Source organism: Oryzias melastigma, linkage group LG6, assembly GCF_002922805.2.
Source record: "Oryzias melastigma strain HK-1 linkage group LG6, ASM292280v2, whole genome shotgun sequence".
Classification (NCBI taxonomy): domain Eukaryota; kingdom Metazoa; phylum Chordata; class Actinopteri; order Beloniformes; family Adrianichthyidae; genus Oryzias; species Oryzias melastigma.
The window spans coordinates 1,260,713-1,277,515 of NC_050517.1; the positions used below are offsets into that span (position 1 = coordinate 1,260,713).

A 16,803-nucleotide genomic window follows, 5' to 3' on the forward strand; every position below is an offset into this window, starting at 1 on the left:
GTTTGTGTGTTAGCACATAGCCAATGGAAACGAAACAGAGGTGGAGCGTCTGCTGAGTGAGGGCGAGGCTGATGAAGATTTCCGGATGTGTCACCCCCTCTGCTCCTGTGACGTCTGTGACGCCCAGCTGTCAGGGTCAGTGTCTGCTCACAAGCACTGTCTGTTCTCCACTTCTTTACCTGTATCAGTGTGTTAATACCTGGAGTCATCTTCATGTGTTAGGATTGTGAAGATCAGGTTGTTATGATTGCATGAAGGGTTAACAAATAGTATGAATTCCTGTTGAGGATCTGTATTTAAAGCAGCTTTATAGCGTCCTTAAACAGGGCCGGTGTGGGGCCAACTGATTGGCTGATGGGTATTCTTGTTAAAGGTAGAAGTTTGTAGCATTTGCAGATGTAACTACCTCTATTGATTTGTTAACCCTTGTGCTTAAACACAAACATTTTTAATATACTGTTAGTTTTTAACCGTTAACACGATCCAGTAGATTCCGAAAAGTTACTGCAAATCTAAGAACAAACACTAGAGCTTTGGTATTAAGGGTTAGACATGTTTGTTAGAATTTTTCCTCTTTAAATGTAGAATTTTGGGACGATTCAGCTCAGACGCCCCAGAAAACTCCCTCTGACTCTCTTTCAGGCGGCTCAACAACCTGGCCATTGTCACGCCGTTCTCCAGAGACGACCGAGGATACACCCCCCTGCACGCCGCCGCCATCTGTGGTGAGCCGCCGCACCGGCATCAACCGCTCCAGCCGTCACAGACCTTCTCTCAAAGTCTCTCTACTGTTTCAGGTCAGGCCAAGCTGATTGACCGACTAGTGCACAAAGGAGCCCAGGTGAACGCCACAGACTACCACGCCCTGACGCCACTCCACCTGGCATGCCAGCGAGGGTATCAGGGAGTCTCTGTAAGAACACTGAAGCTTCATACTCTGAATATGCACGCCTAGACGCCTGCATCACTGGCTTTCACACATAGCTGATGCTCGTGTTCAGTCTGATGATCACATGAGCTTTTATGGCTGACGAATACACTGGAGTATTTGTTTCCTCTCAGATTTTGTAGGAAAAGAAACTGACAGTCTGTCATCCTAATGGTAAATTCACTTAAACAGTGAGAGATAGAAAATCAAGAAATCCACTTTAAAGAATTTCTATCAATTTATTTGCATGTCATTGAGGGAAATAAGTATTTGATCACTTTGTTAGAAATATTTAGTCCTTTGTTATAAAACCCTTATTAATAGGAGTGTAACGGATCACAAAACTCACGGTTTTAGAGACACGGTTCTGATCATTTTTTGGATCAGTAAAAAGTGGAAAAAAAAGCCAACATAAACTAACAAGTTTAAAGCCTAAAATTACTTTTTTGAAAAGTTATAAACATAATTGATAAAACATGTATTCATTTCTTCAAAGATTAAATATACTCTCACATATATTGCATCAAATCATTAGCTCATTGAGGCCTATCTATAAAAATAAAATATCTCTGAGCAAAAAACTAAAACATGTCGTTTCTGATTATATTTACATGTCTTCATACCAAGTCTACAAAAACTAAAGTTAAAGAATGCTTGGAAATCGTGTTGAAAATACCAAATGTCTCTAGAGTAAACTCAAAAATGCACCTTTTTTCCCTTTACCTCCTAATGTCCAAATGAATCCTAAATAAAACAGGTAAAATTAAACAAAATATTTATTGTGTACTAATTGATTTTTTTGAAACTGTGGGAACATTTCAATATTTAAAATAATATTTATTATCTGTAGAACATGTTCAGGTGAGACGCTGCACTGCCCGCTACAGATAATTTCTAAATCATTCAGACTGGGTGGCTGTCGCTAAGTAATTGAGCTTATTTCCATGGGTTTTCTATAGGATTGAGGTCCAGAGACTGTCTGGACTCCTTCTTCATCCATTCTTTGGTTGTCTTAGCTGTATGTTTTGGGTCATTATCCTGCTGGAAGATGGATCCATGACCCATTTTCAACCTCCTGACTTAAGGAGGAAAAGGATTTGATGATACATGGCTCCGCCCATTCACATGGTGAAGTAACCCTGTGCAGAATACCAACCCTGAAGCATAAAGCTTCCACCTCCGTGCTTGACAGAGGGGTTGGTGTTCTTGGGTTCATTGGCAGCATTTCTCTTCCTCTGGACACCGTGGGTTGAGTTGATGCCAAAGAGCTCAAGTTTGGTCTGATCGGATTTCAGCAGCTTCTCCCAGTCACTCTCGGAATCATGAAGGTGTTAATGGCCTGTACATGTGCCTTCTTAAGCAGGGAGTTTGGAGTCTGACTGATGGACTGATGGTTCGTTTAAACAGGTGTCTTCAGTGCAGGTGACGGGTTGATTAGAAGAGTCTAACTAACTGGTCTGTTTGAACCAGAAATTCTAATGGTACATACAATGCAATTACAGTCGTATAAATTTTTTAATGTCAATTTCTTGATTTTCTTTGTGATTTTCTATCTCTCTCCGTTCAAATTAACCGATCATTATTTGGGAAACATGAAGTCAGTCAGAGACTCCGACTTCTTTACTCACGTCGTTGAAGGATTCACTTCAAAATATGCATCTAGATTCCAGTCCTCAGAACAGAGACAGAGTCAGCAGTGCAATCCAGTCATGTGCAAAAACATGCTGCACCACTGGGAATCCCAAAGCTCGGGGCTGAAGAGTTGCTTTTAGTGAAAGTAGAGATTATTTCTGGCCCTTCATGGTCCTCCAGGATTGCTGGAATGTATTTCTGACAGTTTTATGACCTGTGTGTGTTCCTCTGGTACAGCTGCTGCTGCTGCACTACAAGGCGAACGCTGACGCTCAGGACAACAGTGGCAACACGGCACTGCACCTCGCCTGCATGTACGGACACGAAGACGTACGTCAGAGTGACCTCCTACTCAAAAGACGCGTCTTCATCTTCTTCTGTGGGTCATCAGTTTGGTCTAACTTCCTGCCCCCCCCTGTGGTGTGTGTTCCTGGCTGCAGTGTGTGAAGGCTTTGGTTTACTACGACGTACAGACGTGCCACCTGGACCTGCAGAACGATAAAGGCGACACGGCGCTGCACTTGGCCGCACGCTGGGGTTATGAGGGCATCATCCTGGTTCTCCTGGAAAACGGGGCGAGCACGCACATCCTCAACAAGAACAAGGAGTCCCCGCTGCAGTGCGCCCTCAACTCCAAGGTCAGCAGGCCGAGGCCATGAATTCAGTCAGGTCCAGTGATGAACGATTCTCTACAGAAGCATCCCCCAAGATACAAACAGGCAACAATGAAATGATGTGTAATTCTATTTAGTTTACTTAAAACATTCCAAACTGTTAGTACCTAACTCAGTCCCGATCGGTTTAACCCTCAGGAACCGACTGAAGTCCTCAGGCGTCCTGCCGTGCAGCTGTGAGATCAATGTGATAAAACGTCTAAAATAAACTTAAACTTAATTGGATATTCTGTGATTGACATTTTATTAAATCAAAGAGAGAATATGGCATTTATTTGCAGTTTTTGGACAAAAGTGATCTTTCACCTTAATAAATAAGACGGAAGATGAACGTCAATCTAACAGCTACAGTGCAAAAGATCCGCTTTGGTGGACGGAGCAGAACGGAGCTGTCTGCTTTTAGAAATTCAACAACGAGGAGACCAATTGCTGTTTTATTTTGGGATTGGGACAGACAGAAATTTTTCTACAACAACGAGCATCTGCATTGTCTAAAAATTAAGGAAATTCTGCGATTCACTGCGAAAGCACCCTGCCATTACAAGAGGCGAGCAGTTCAGAGTGGACAGACACGCCTCCACTGGAGCTGGATCAAACAACGTCTACCAAAAAAAAACATTTCCTTTAACACTTCTTTACAAACACAATAAGGAAAACATATGAGGAAAAAAAGAAAGAAAAACAGAATTCCAGGAAAAATGTGAAATGGACAGCAGTGCTTTCAGGAGAGACATTCTTATCGTTTGGGGGTCACTGGTAGCTGTAGCCACACAGGCAGACTGAAGTACAGCTACTGTTTGTATAACAGCTCAAAAAAGGTCACATCATTGACCTGTGAGGTCTGTGATGTTGCTCCTTCAACAGAAACTGTTTATATATGTGTCCCAAAGAAATCTGTTAATTTCGCCTGGATTTTTTTTGTTCTTGTTGTTTTTATGAAATTACATCTAAAACGTTTATGCTATGTTGTAACAATGGTTCATTAAACATTTTTGTTGTTTCCACAGCAAAATTAATCACTTTTTTCCAGACAAGATGTTCTGTTTTTGCATGATTTTATGTCTAGTCTGTGAATACAAAATGGGAAAATGACAAAATAAAGATAGTGTCACATAGGTGAGGTTGTGCTGATTAAAATGATACCAAATAAGTGAGCAGATAGTTTTTCAAATTAAAAATACAGAGGGAAATTTAAAGGCAGGCGTGAACTGAGTTTTCGGCCCTCCCTGAGACATGAACTTCTGTTTGAACAAGAATCTGGCTCTCATGCTAATGTGTACTAAACTGGACTTTCAATGCAAAAACGGAATCTTAAGAAAGTCTCTTGTTCCAAGAAAATCTGTCCTCCAAGAATGAAATTCTGATCAAGAAAGTTTTTCAAAAGCAAAATAATCTTAGCTTGAGAAATTTCTTGGTGTCTAGAATTTGTTTTTCTTAAATTAAGGAACTTTTCTTTGGCATTGGCAGATCTTTTTGTTTATTTTTATATACTATAATCTGCCAATAGGTGAAGAATTTTTGACTTTTTTGTAAGGCGCCTGTTTTTGCAGTGTTGACAGCTGTCTGCTCATCACAGCCTCATGGAATGAGGACTGGCTCTGTGGAGCAGTGCAGGAGACGTGTAGTTCTCACATCTGGACCTGAAGTCGTGTAAATTTTTCAACATTCTCCTCTGTTTCAGGTTCTCATGTTGTTGCAGTCCACTCAAAACGGCCATCAGCGCAGTGGTGTGGATGTAAGTGTCTCTCCGCCTCAGAACTGCATTCTGTTTAAAGTTGCACTCCGATCGTCTTTTGCTATATTTTCAAAACATTCCTTAATTATGATAATGCTGCTTTTACACATAGGTTTTCTGACAAAATCAGAAAACCTATGTTGTTTTCTACAACATAGTTTCTGCAGAGCAGCAACAGTTTATTAGAAATTCACCTCTGAGTTCTGGGCGGGACTCTCCTCTCCTCCATGCGGAGCAGAAAGCTGGTGGTCAACATCACAAAAACGCTCCTTATCAAACAGTATTTTTTCATCTGCTCCTGATTCACAACGATTTGAGGAAAAAAAAGCTTGTTAATGTGATTTTGAGCTTAATTTTTTTTTATAAATATCCTGACAAAAATGCAACATTAATGAACATTTTCATGAGAGTGGGTCTTTAAAGAATGCTCCAAACATCCCCTGTGGGACGTTGATGCACAACTACTCAGATCACAGATTCTTGGCTTAAATCAGTCTTCACTGCTCTGTGTGAAGGCATCCCATCAGGGAGGGGGCATTCAATCGTACACTTCAGTCCCACCACAGAAGATCAAGAAGGTATTCGCTTTATAACAGAGTGTTTGTCCCCCCAGTCTCCCAGTTACTCCCCCCTGGCCTCGGACTGCAGCAGCCGGCGCTCCTCCATCTCCAGCACGTCCTCTCTGGGGTCAGAGGTCAAACCAGAGGCGGAGCGCGTCAGTCACAGAGAGGTGGGCCGCAGACCTCCACCCACCCTCCCTCTTCATTCCTCTGATCCGCAGCCTCAAATTGTCTGTTTGTGTCACAGATGGAGAAGCTGCTGCTGGCCGTCGCCGACGGGGACGTGGAGATGGTGAGTCCTTGACCAGCCTGGTCTCTTGTGGAGCAGCGGGTCTGTTCTGAGCTGCTGGATGTGTTTCAGGTGCGCTATCTGCTGGAGTGGGCTGACGAGGAAGAGGAGGAGGATGGACTGCTGCGGGGTGAAGGGTCACTCTGCCACCCGCTGTGTCAGTGCCCGACCTGCGCTCCTTCTCAGAGGGTCAGTGGCTGCCTTGGTGGTGGGGAAGTGGGCGGGGCTTAAACACCCCCATCGGCTGTAAAACTGATTGGTGAACATATATTTATACAAATAGCTTAGGTAAATTTTTATCAACTATAACATTTTGTATCATTTTAAAGCCTGAAAGCTCAACATTTCCTCCTGTGAAGTCAATTTAAAGAAAGAAGTAACAGTAAAGCAAAAATACTTTCGTCAGGACCACCACAGACACACATAAATGTATTTTAAAAGACCTGAAAGTAGTGACTCAAACAAGATCTTTGATTGCTTGTTTTAGTCATTAGGGGTGGGTTGACAATATCGATTATCAATCTAAGCTTAATAGATCAATAATCGATCCATGAAAATAGAGATCGATCCAGCACATTCAGCTAAAGTCCGCCAGCTTGATGCTAAGAATAATGGGTTGGTATAATGTATAATAGTTGGTCAATGCAAACATACATTGTTGACTAAATGAACATCTTTATAACTCACAGGAATTAATTTTCCAAACTCTGTTAGGAAAACAACTTTTAAAGTAACCATTTGTGGCCTAAAACACATTTTTTATATAATTATTTGCTTATTCTTCTTGAAAAACATATAATGCTTTAGCACGAGCGCCACCTAGTGGCCAATCTCAAACGTCCTCCATGAGAAGCAGAACAATGTTAACAATGTTAATGATCTGAACATTTTGTTAGAACACTGTATAATATTAACAATCTCATTATTTTACTAATACATTTTACAGTATGTGAACTGGATCCAATTAATATGAAAATATTCAATATATATATAGATTCAAAATATGTGTATAGATTAATAATGTATTTCTAAATAAGTGTGTCTGAATGTGTAAAGCATGTAAACTCAAAATTGAATAGAATTTAGTGGATCGTTAAGTATCGGGGAAAAAAAATTGTAGTCTATTCATCACTGTCCTCAGAAACTACAAAAGTGTGATGATGTTTCATATTTTGTCCTTCCACTTTTTCTGTTACAAACTTTTTAATGTTGGTTGCAAAGTTTTCGACTTTTCACCTGCATGTGTTTCCTCTCTAGCTGTCCGTGCAGCAAGCAGGAGCTCTGGGCATCAGCAGCTGCAACGCTGATGGCTTCACGCCGCTGCATGTTGCTGCCCTGCATGGCCACTCCGCCTTAGCCGCCATGCTCATTCGCCGTGGCGCCAACATCAACGCCCGCACCAACCAGAGTAAAACACCGCTTCACCTCGCCAGCCAGAACGGCCACCTTCAGGTACGCAGGTTTTGGAAAATCTTTTGAATCTGGGGCAATGATGAGCAAGCAGAGGCAGAAACACCCCTACCACATGAAACGGCCTCTGCTGGTGCGGAAAAAGAACTTTATTAATCCCGAAAGAACTTGCAAAATTCATCAATTGCTCCAAACATAAGCAAACATGTTAAAAGTATGAAAATGTAAAAAAAAAAGGATATAAAAGTAATAACAGCAATAGACAAGTTTGATTTAAACTATTAAAAGTATGGAGCTGTTAAAAAGCCATTAAAATGTTAAAAAATATTAATAACAACTGTCCTAAAACCATAGTTGTAAAATTCACTAAAACTATTGTAAGAATGTATAAAAATAGCTTCACAGCTCACATCACTACACTGTTTTCTCGTCAGACTGTTGTTTTCACTCGTAGGCGGACATTTTCCATCTGCTCATGTGGGTCACAGAGGCCAGTACAGCCTGATGGTGGACTGATTTGTCAGGCATTGTCTGCTCAAAGATTGAGGAGAGGTGTTTGAAGTCATCGAGCTGCAGTCCTCCTGATTCTAACTTCATCATGATCACCAGAATAAGAACGCTGTAGCATGTTGCAGCTGTGGGACCGGAAGTTTGGTTTAGACCACATCTGTGTTTGCTCTCACAGGTAGTCCGGCTTCTGCTGGAGTGTAATGCTAAGCTGAACAAGAAGGATTGCCATGGAAACACGCCTCTCATGCAAGCCTGCCTCTCTGGACACCTGGAAACAGTCAGCATGCTGCTGCAGGTAAACGCTCAGGATTGGGGGGGGCAGTATGGCGGGGGCAGAATGTTCTGAAGCTTAACGTGTGTGCAGAGCAATGCCATGGTGAACACAACCAACCTGCAAGGAAACACTGCTCTCCATGAGGCGGTGCAGGGGGGGCACCTGGCGCTGGTGGAGCTGCTGCTGAGGGGGGGCGCCTCCCCAGGCCTCAGGAACAGAAGGCAGAGGACCCCACTGGACTGTGCCTACGAGCTTGGCGGAAAGGTGCATGCCCCTTGTCTTATCTTAACGGCTTTGTTTGAGGGGGGGTTCTGACGTCTTCGTGCTGCAGAACACAGAGATCCTGAGAGCACTGCAGAGAGCCTCCGGACTCCCCACTGATGCCGAACCCCTCAAACTTCTGTCTGTTCCTAGAGGAACCCTGGGTAACAGAAACACATCACTTTGGTCTTCATGATCTCAAGTCTGTAAAGTAACCCCCCATCCCTCTGCCCCCCTGCAGCCCACTCGTTTGTGCAGCGATTGAGGCTGCAAGATAACAACGGCAGGAAGCAGAAGCTGGCCCCCCCAACAAGCAGGTAGGTGTGAGCAGGCCGTCCGGTTCAAGCTGCCTCCGCCTGTTAACATGTGAACTCTGATTCAGGATGCAGCAGATGAGGAAAGGTTGGAGTGGACCCCCTCCCAGGAGCTCGCTGCCCTTTTCCCAGGTACACTTCATCCTTCACGTCAGAGGGGGGTGGAGTCTGCAAAAAATGTACTTTAGTCATAATAGTTTTCCTTTAAAATCAAATTATTTAGGTAAAATAAGATTACGCATTTCATAAAATGATCTAATGTGCCAATGTATTTTTAATGTATTTTTAGAAGATCAATAATCAAAATCCACCATTTAAACTGTTGCTTTTATCATAGATTTAGCATTTGATTTTTTTAATGTAGTTAATTTTAAATGTTGCTGTAAATGAGTTTTTTTTACCCTTTATGCATCACTGCTGTTTTGGCTAACAGCTGATTTGTTGGAGGTTCTGATATGTTCACCGAGGTTCTAACTTCAAAGCTAATCTATGTTGAAGATTAGCTTTAAAAAGCCTGTTCTCAAATCAAGACCAGCATCTAAAGAAGTGGTTTTCAACTTTTTTGAGCCAAAGAGAGCCAAAGAAAAATCCCATAATACACCAGGATCCAAAAATGTAAAAACGGAGAAACTCTATAGTCAGTACTGATGTACAGTCCCTCCACAATTTAATGTGCATTTTTTTTATAATTGAGGCAAAAAAAGCTGGAAGTTGCGTCTGATTTCCTAAATGTTCTAATAAAAGTTGTGAAAATTTTCAATAATAATTTTCCACTAAATTAGTTGTCAATTTGCCTTGGCAGTTTTTTTTCCTCCAGTTTTTTAATATGCTGTTTTATATAACAACATCACAAAAACAATATCTCTTCACTTTTTTCTAAATGTTTGTGATGATGATGTGTCTAATGGCTCCACCCACTCTAAAGTTAGACTCCTCCCTTTGATCCTAAAGGAGGATCCTGGCAGAAGGAGGCTGAGGCGGGGGGAGACGATGGAGATCAGCAGCCCCTCACGTCGAGGAGATCGCCCTCTGACCCGCTGTCACACTCTGGATTCTGCAGTGCGCTCACTGGAGCCACCTGAGGCCCCTCCCACTCCAAACTCCACAGAGAGCATGTCCGAATGCAGCGACCTCACAGACGACTCCCACCCCCCCAGCATCAGTGAAGGCTCTCTGCTAGCAGAGGCTCAGAGCTCTGATGGCCCCAATCCTCTGATGGGCTAGACCCCCCCTCCCTCTCTCCCTCCCTCCTACCATCCTGGAGCTGCCCCCCCCACCACAGACTCGCCATCCAAGGAGCACATACATGGAGTCATAAAGCCCCACCCCTGACTTACACACACTCCTCAACTCTTCACCTGAGTTTGTCAGGTGATTGAAGTTGTCAGGGCCGTCAGTCATTGGCTCCGCCCTCACAGCTGCTGTGTGGACGTCCTCATGTTTCAGACTCGCACGAATGAAGCAGAAGATTAGTTTACAGAGAAAAAGGGATGATAACAAACTTGAAATTCTTCTACAGCTGGATATCAGCTTTGACTCACAGACCAAACCTGATCTTAACAGTGGACTTGTAGCACCAAGGCTGGCCTGTGGAGGGCGGTGTTGTGCTACCTTCAGAGTGCATCCTGCACAGACGTCCTCTGAGCTGTTTCTGTTTCACTGCGTTGTCCACAACTGAACCTGTCTCCTCTGCTCCGACTGTTTTAGTACTCCAGTCCAGAACTTCTGAAATCCTGAAATGTTTTACACATTTTGATCATAGCACCAACATAATTGTGATGGCCAACAGTCTTTGAATGCAGCATTGGGGAGGGACCAGCACCCAAATAACTGAGCAAGAGTGAAACGAAACAGATATGGTACCGGTGAGAAGTGAATCATCTCATTCATAGGTGTGTTTACAGACAGGAGAAAGGATGCTCTGAGTTCAGCAGCGCCCTCTAGGGTTTGTCACAGAAACAGGAGGTGAATAACAGTTTTAATCTGCAGGTTTAACGTACAAAAATGTAAATGTGCCTTATTTAACTCACTTAGACACAATAAACTTGTTTATTGACAACAATTTCATGGTTCAGTTTTGCATCATTCTTCTGATAGAATTAATTATGGTGTAATTTAACACTTAAAACACTACGAAGCACTTCATGGAGTCAGTTTATTTCACTTCAAGGTAATAAATAAAAGAAGGTTGTACTCAGACTTGGCTTTGTGTTTTTTTGAGGGCGGCAGAAGAAAGTATGGACAGAAAGTAATTTCATCTCATTTGTGTGTGCGTTATTCTTGATTTGTAACTTGTGCATAACTTTATGTATTTGCAATTGTGTATTCAAATGTACAAAAGATCCAATATAAAAGAAAAATACAAATTTCACACTTAAAACTTTAAATTACAACAACTTGAAACTACACATGGAAATCTTTTAAAAGTACACACCAGTCGCCTGCTACACACACACAAAACTGCATTTAAACAAAAGTCAGATGTCAGGCGCAGTTCTTAAGCTCCTCAGGCCTCTGGTAGAAGAGCCGAGCTTGGAGGAGAAACCACCCACAGAGGTATAGATATAGATAGATGGATAGAAAGAAATATAGATATATGTATATTAGTTCTAAGAACTTTATTCTTGCTATTTTTGTGTTTCAGATCACTTTTTCACAAAAAGCAGACTATTTGTCATATTGTGCAAAAAAATTTTACCTAAAAAAATTTGCAATTAATCGTGATTAATCTCAACACAAAAGTGTGATTAATCTGATTTTTTTTGTAATTGATTGACAGCAGTGATTAAAAATAAATGTTCTAAATTTAGAGTTTCGCCTTTGATTTCATTATGATTATTTGCTGATGATGAGTGGTCTGCAAATACTGAGACCAAAAAAAAAATCATACTGATTAATCGCGATTAATTTTTTTCCAAGTTTGCGATTAATTTTTTTTTTTTTTCCATTGATTCCTGTCCTTAAAAGTAATTTATACATACAAACTCAAATAATACACACATGAGCTGGAATCACACACATTTAACTCACCACACATGTAAAACTGATTCTGAAGTAGGAAAAAAAGGGACATGTGAGAATGTGTACCTGTGGAATATAATGTGGTAACTTGCTATAGGCAAAAACCTTAACTGGTGTGCAAAAATGTTACATTTGAAGAAAAGTCGCACACACAACACACACACACAAGATTTAACTTGAGGTCGTGGGGGAAAAAGTAACTTGTAAGACTGTGTTGAAAAAAATCTTCACTTGTTGGTTCAATTTTCTACTGTAGAAGTTTCACACAAACGCTTTGGGAGATTGTTTCTGACTTTTGACACACCCCCGTGCGAGTTATTTGCGCCAAAACTAACTTGCAGTAAGAAGGGGCCAGGTAGCTCCAGGAAGCTCTCGTCGGAAATCAACCAATCAGAGGACGGTGGATCGGGAGGGCCATTTCTTTTTCAGCAATGGCACACCAAGCTGGGGTAAGTCCATTCAAAATATTATTTTTCGTTTTTTTTCTGTAGTAAATATACTCTTACCAACAACGGATATCAAAAACCAGCGCTCAAACTTTTATAAACATCAAAGGTATTCAGTTTTAACACGGTGACGCGGTGGAGCTAGCATAGCGCTAACCCCACCCAACAACAATTGAATAGTTCATATTTTTATCCTCTTTGATAGTGTTGAAAATGTTAATATTACTAAGTAATGGTCAATAGAGTCCCGATTTTCAGCTGAGGTAATTTATTCACAGAACAGTAAAAAGTGGCCATTACATCTACCCCCCTCTGATCTGCGCGTTGGATCATAGCTGGTCTATAAACAGGATGAACACTCCTACGCATAGACTGTAAAAATAAATAAAATTATTTTATATACAGTCTATGCTCCTACGTAACAGCAGCCCAAAAGCTGGTTATTGATATACGTGGTTTGGGTGTTACAAGTGCTTTATAAAAGTAAACCTTTAGAAATAATCCTTGCATCATTTATTATTTTATTTGGTCAACATGGTCTAGCAGAGGGATTTTTATTGCAGACTGCTTCCTTGACAGTTTGAGTGCTGTGTTGCAAAATAATCTATTACAGTTAAGGGTATTTTTAACCTCAATAATGAAATGTATGTCTTGTTAAGATCAACAGAAATCAGATATTGAAGCTGCAGTATGAAATTTGGTAGGTTGGATTCAACAGACCCCCAACAATTTGGAAAGGACTAGTACTTTCCTGGGAGTTCCTCATCAATTTTCATGAAAGAATTTGACTTTTTCATTAACACTGGATGAGAGCTCTGAGCTGTTTGACACTGCTCAGTTTTAACACAAACTGTGTGATGTGTGAGACTTTAAAGTCTCAGAGACTCTGACAAAACAGCATTGGATTTAGCATCGGGTCGTTCGGACTGTTGCCCGGTGCGGCAATTAAAAAGAAACAAAAATACGCGCTACAGTTTTATGACACCAGTGAAATAGCGCCTCCTGCAGCTGCACTTGCTCCTGTCGGCTGAGAAGATGCCAAAAGATTTGTGAAGAAAAGGGGAAGGTGGGGGGATCCTTTTAACTGTGGGTTTCTCATGATGACCTTAAAAAACATAACACATAGTAGCATTATTCGCTACTTTCTCAATTCAGCTGCGGCAGGTGGCGAAGCTATGAACAATCTTAAAAGTTCACATCAGATTTTTTTATTTCTGCCTATATCTGCCAGAGTTAGCTTGTGTTTATATGCTGCGAGAGCCAATGAGGGATGCATCGCGCGGTGCAGCTTTTGCCCGTTTCATGTTTTGACAAAGTCAGCTGTGGTTTAAACATGGGTAATTTTTGAATATCTGATACCAGGAGATGCAGCGATTACACACCAAATATTTTTTCTGCTCTTGTGACCCTGCTGTCAGCAGCACGGTTAAGCTAGTTTCATATTCGACATTTGTCACACATTCAGTAATGAACGGCAATATTCCTCAATCGCCTTTGCTAAAACACACCAAAAACGTTTTTCCTGAGAGATAATAAAACAATCAACATTCCACATTACTTTCAGCAGCAGCTCGGGCAAAGCGCTCCGGCTCCACTCACGTTGGAGCGGCGTTTGCGGTGGTCTGCTCGTTACGTGGATCATGAATACTGAAAACGAGTCATGTGAAACATTGATTGTTTTATCATCTCTCAGTAAAACATTATTGCTGTTTTTTCAGCAAAGAAATATTGCCGTTCATCGCTGAATGTGTGACGAATGTGGAATATGAAACCAACTTAACCGCGCTGCTGTCAGGTCTCTGCAGTACCCGGCGTCTCTTCTTCTCTGGTGTTCTGGAGTAACCCGACCATAATGTTGGATATGAATTTTCCTCCGTGTGTACTTTATCCACAAAATGAAACAAACATACATATTATGTCTTCGGTGGGTACTTAAGATTTAACATTTTCAGCCACAGACTTCATCCTCGCCCGGTAGACGGTATATCTGTACCGAGGAGGGCAGCTGCACTCCCCTCTTCATCAGCGGCCCAGGTCCCACAAAACGCTCCACAAATGTAATTTAGTTTGGTTGTTAATACAACCACGAGCTGCAAAACATGCACCTGAGCTGCGCAAAGACATTTTTGAAACTTTTGAGGGATTAAGTAAAGCACTGGATGCATGGTGGCGCAGTGGTTAGCGCTCTTGCCTCACAGCGAGAAGGCCTCGGTTCGAATCCCGGCTGGGACCTTTCTGTGTGGAGTTTGCATGTTCTCCCCGTGCATGCGTGGGTTTTCACCGGGGACTCCGGCTTCCTCCCACCGTCCAAAAACATGCTTCATAGGTTAATTGGTGACTCTAAATTGCCCCTAGGTGTGAATGTGAGAGTAAATGGATCTGTGATTGAGGCCCTGCGACAGACTGGCGACCTGTCCAGGGTGAACCCCGTCTTCGCCCATCAGTAGCCAGGATAGGCTCTGGCACCCCCGCGACCCTGAAAGGAAAGAAGCGGTCAAGAAGATGAATGAATGAATGATTAAGTAAAACACGCTTTTAAAGTTTGTATGCACCGCTAAAGCTAACAAAACAGACAACTTTCAGTGGAAACAAATAGAGCCGTGTAACTTCCGGTTGCTATTCCGGAAGTTGCTCCCATAACCCATTTTACATGAGAGGCCCCAGGAATACGGTGGATAGAGAGAGAGTGAACATTTGTGAGCAGCAGTATGGTTTCATGCCAAGACAGAGAACAGCAGATGCAACATTTGCTTTGAGGATGTTGATAGAGAAGTACAGAGAAGGTCAGAGAGAGCTCCACTGTGTCTTTGTAGATCTGGAGAAAGCTTATGACAGAGTGCCCAGAGAGGAACTATGGTATTGTATGAGGAAGTCTGGAGTGACAGAGAAGTATGTCCGAGCAGTGCAGGACATGTATGAGGGCTGTAAGACAGTGGTGAGGTGTGCTGTAGGGGTGACAGAGGAGTTCAAGGTGGAGGTGGGATTACATCAGGGATCAGCTCTGAGCCCCTTCCTGTTTGCAATGGTGATGGACAGACTGACGGATGAGGTTAGACAGGAATCACCATGGACTATGATGTTTGCAGATGAAATAAAACTCTTCATAGGCATTCATAGAAAACCAGAGAGCAAAGACTGATCAAAGATTTAAGAAGTTATTTGGAAAAACTGTTTTTTTTACATGAGGTTGTTTTTATGTTGTGTCTTCCTTTCTGTTTGCATTCACTAAATATTTTTTAATTAATACACATGTAAATGTCTTAGTAAAATAATGTAATCATTTGTTCAGTGAAAAAATATGTTTAGGTTTTTTTATTGAGTCAAAAACTAGATTTTGGTCACTGAAGTTGTAACTTCAAACTTGGAGCATCAAACCACAAACAGCAAAATCAGCTTGAAGGCTTTTGCTACCCAAAGTGTTCTGCCCAAGGATTATTTTATTTCTCTTTTTAGGATGTTTAAGCTAGTGGTAGCTCAAAAAACACTTGCTGCATTGTTATATAAACATTTTTACAGCTTGTATTTAGTTTCACTTTGTCTTTGAAACAATTTCCAAAAGACATATTAAAATAAAATAACTTTTGTTAACAATATTCTATCATCTGTAACCTTTGTTAAAAAAATAAAAGGAGGGAGGAAAAAAATAGACTTAAATCAAAAATCGAATTTGGAATGAAAAAAAATCGAGATTTTTTTTTGGCTATATCGCCCAGCTGTAACATGAAGGTGGCTGGTGTTAGAGTAGAGGATGCTGAAGACAGGCTTAGATGGAAGAAGTTGATTCCCTGTGGCGACCCCTGACGGGAACAGCTGAAAGGAAACAAAGATTCTGTTCTATGACTAGGATAGAAACTGCACTGTTGTTTCTGGATCGGAGGTTTGACAACCGGTCAAACTCCAGTACCTTAGAACAGACTCTCCCAGGGAGGCTGAGGAGTGTGATTCCCAAGTAGTTGGAACACACACTCTGGTTCCCCTTTTAGAAAAGTGGAAGCATCACCCCTGTGTGCCAGTCCAGTGGTACACTTCTGGACTGCCACGAAGTTCTGCAGAAATGTGTCACTTTTTAGGTACTTGGGCCAGACTTCATCCACTTCTGGGGCCTTGCCACTAAGAAACGCATCAATCTGTGACACTGTTGCTTGAAAAACTGAGGCTGGTACAAATATATAGCCTAATCATTGAGATTTGGTGCATTCTCCAGCAGATGGCACCCTAGGCAGCTGCCTAGGTCATCTATGCCCAGAGCTGGTCCTGCCCATGTCATCTAGTTGACCAGACCCTCATCTGCAAGCCCCAAGCTCCAGGCCTGTCCTTACTCCAATCTGTGTTTTGGGACTGGACCTTGGTCTCTCTGATTCATTTGGAGATTCTGAACTGCTCTTAGTCTGGCTCGTCACCTAGAACCCATCTGTAGTAGGGCATCATACCATGGGTATTAGCCCTGGACAGATTAGCTTCTAGGATAACTCAAGCGCTCAAACCCCCCCACCACGGTAAGGTGGCAGTTCACGGAGGGGAAAAATTTGGTGTGTTGCAATTCTTTCTGTGTGACTGAAATTTAAAGAGGTGGTAACTGGTTCCTAATTTCCTTTCTATTCTATTGTATTACAGAATCTGATTTTTTTGTTTGCTACTAGCTTGTAAAGAATTGCAACACTTTTTGTTTCCGAATTCACAAATTTAACTAATAATAATTCTTAATTATGGTTGGGTGGGGGGAACTGAAGTGCTCAGAGAAAACCCACA

General features: G+C 41.9%; 1 protein-coding gene across 1 annotated transcript in view; it reads left to right on the forward strand.

Annotated features, from left to right (window-relative positions):
* Positions 1–10,786, forward strand: part of ankrd27 (ankyrin repeat domain 27 (VPS9 domain)) — a gene marked incomplete at its 5' end in the record, with an annotated part of 24,501 nt that extends 13,715 nt beyond the window's left edge. The window contains 15 exon segments of the mRNA XM_024282170.1: positions 643–725; positions 798–913; positions 2,798–2,890; positions 3,001–3,198; positions 4,916–4,969; positions 5,583–5,699; positions 5,777–5,821; positions 5,891–6,007; positions 7,076–7,270; positions 7,914–8,033; positions 8,103–8,276; positions 8,344–8,437; positions 8,515–8,590; positions 8,656–8,719; positions 9,539–10,786. Of these exon segments, the coding sequence (XP_024137938.1) occupies positions 643–725; positions 798–913; positions 2,798–2,890; positions 3,001–3,198; positions 4,916–4,969; positions 5,583–5,699; positions 5,777–5,821; positions 5,891–6,007; positions 7,076–7,270; positions 7,914–8,033; positions 8,103–8,276; positions 8,344–8,437; positions 8,515–8,590; positions 8,656–8,719; positions 9,539–9,811 (1,819 nt within the window). The 3' untranslated portion in view covers positions 9,812–10,786.
* Between the last annotated feature and the right edge of the window lie 6,017 nt (positions 10,787–16,803).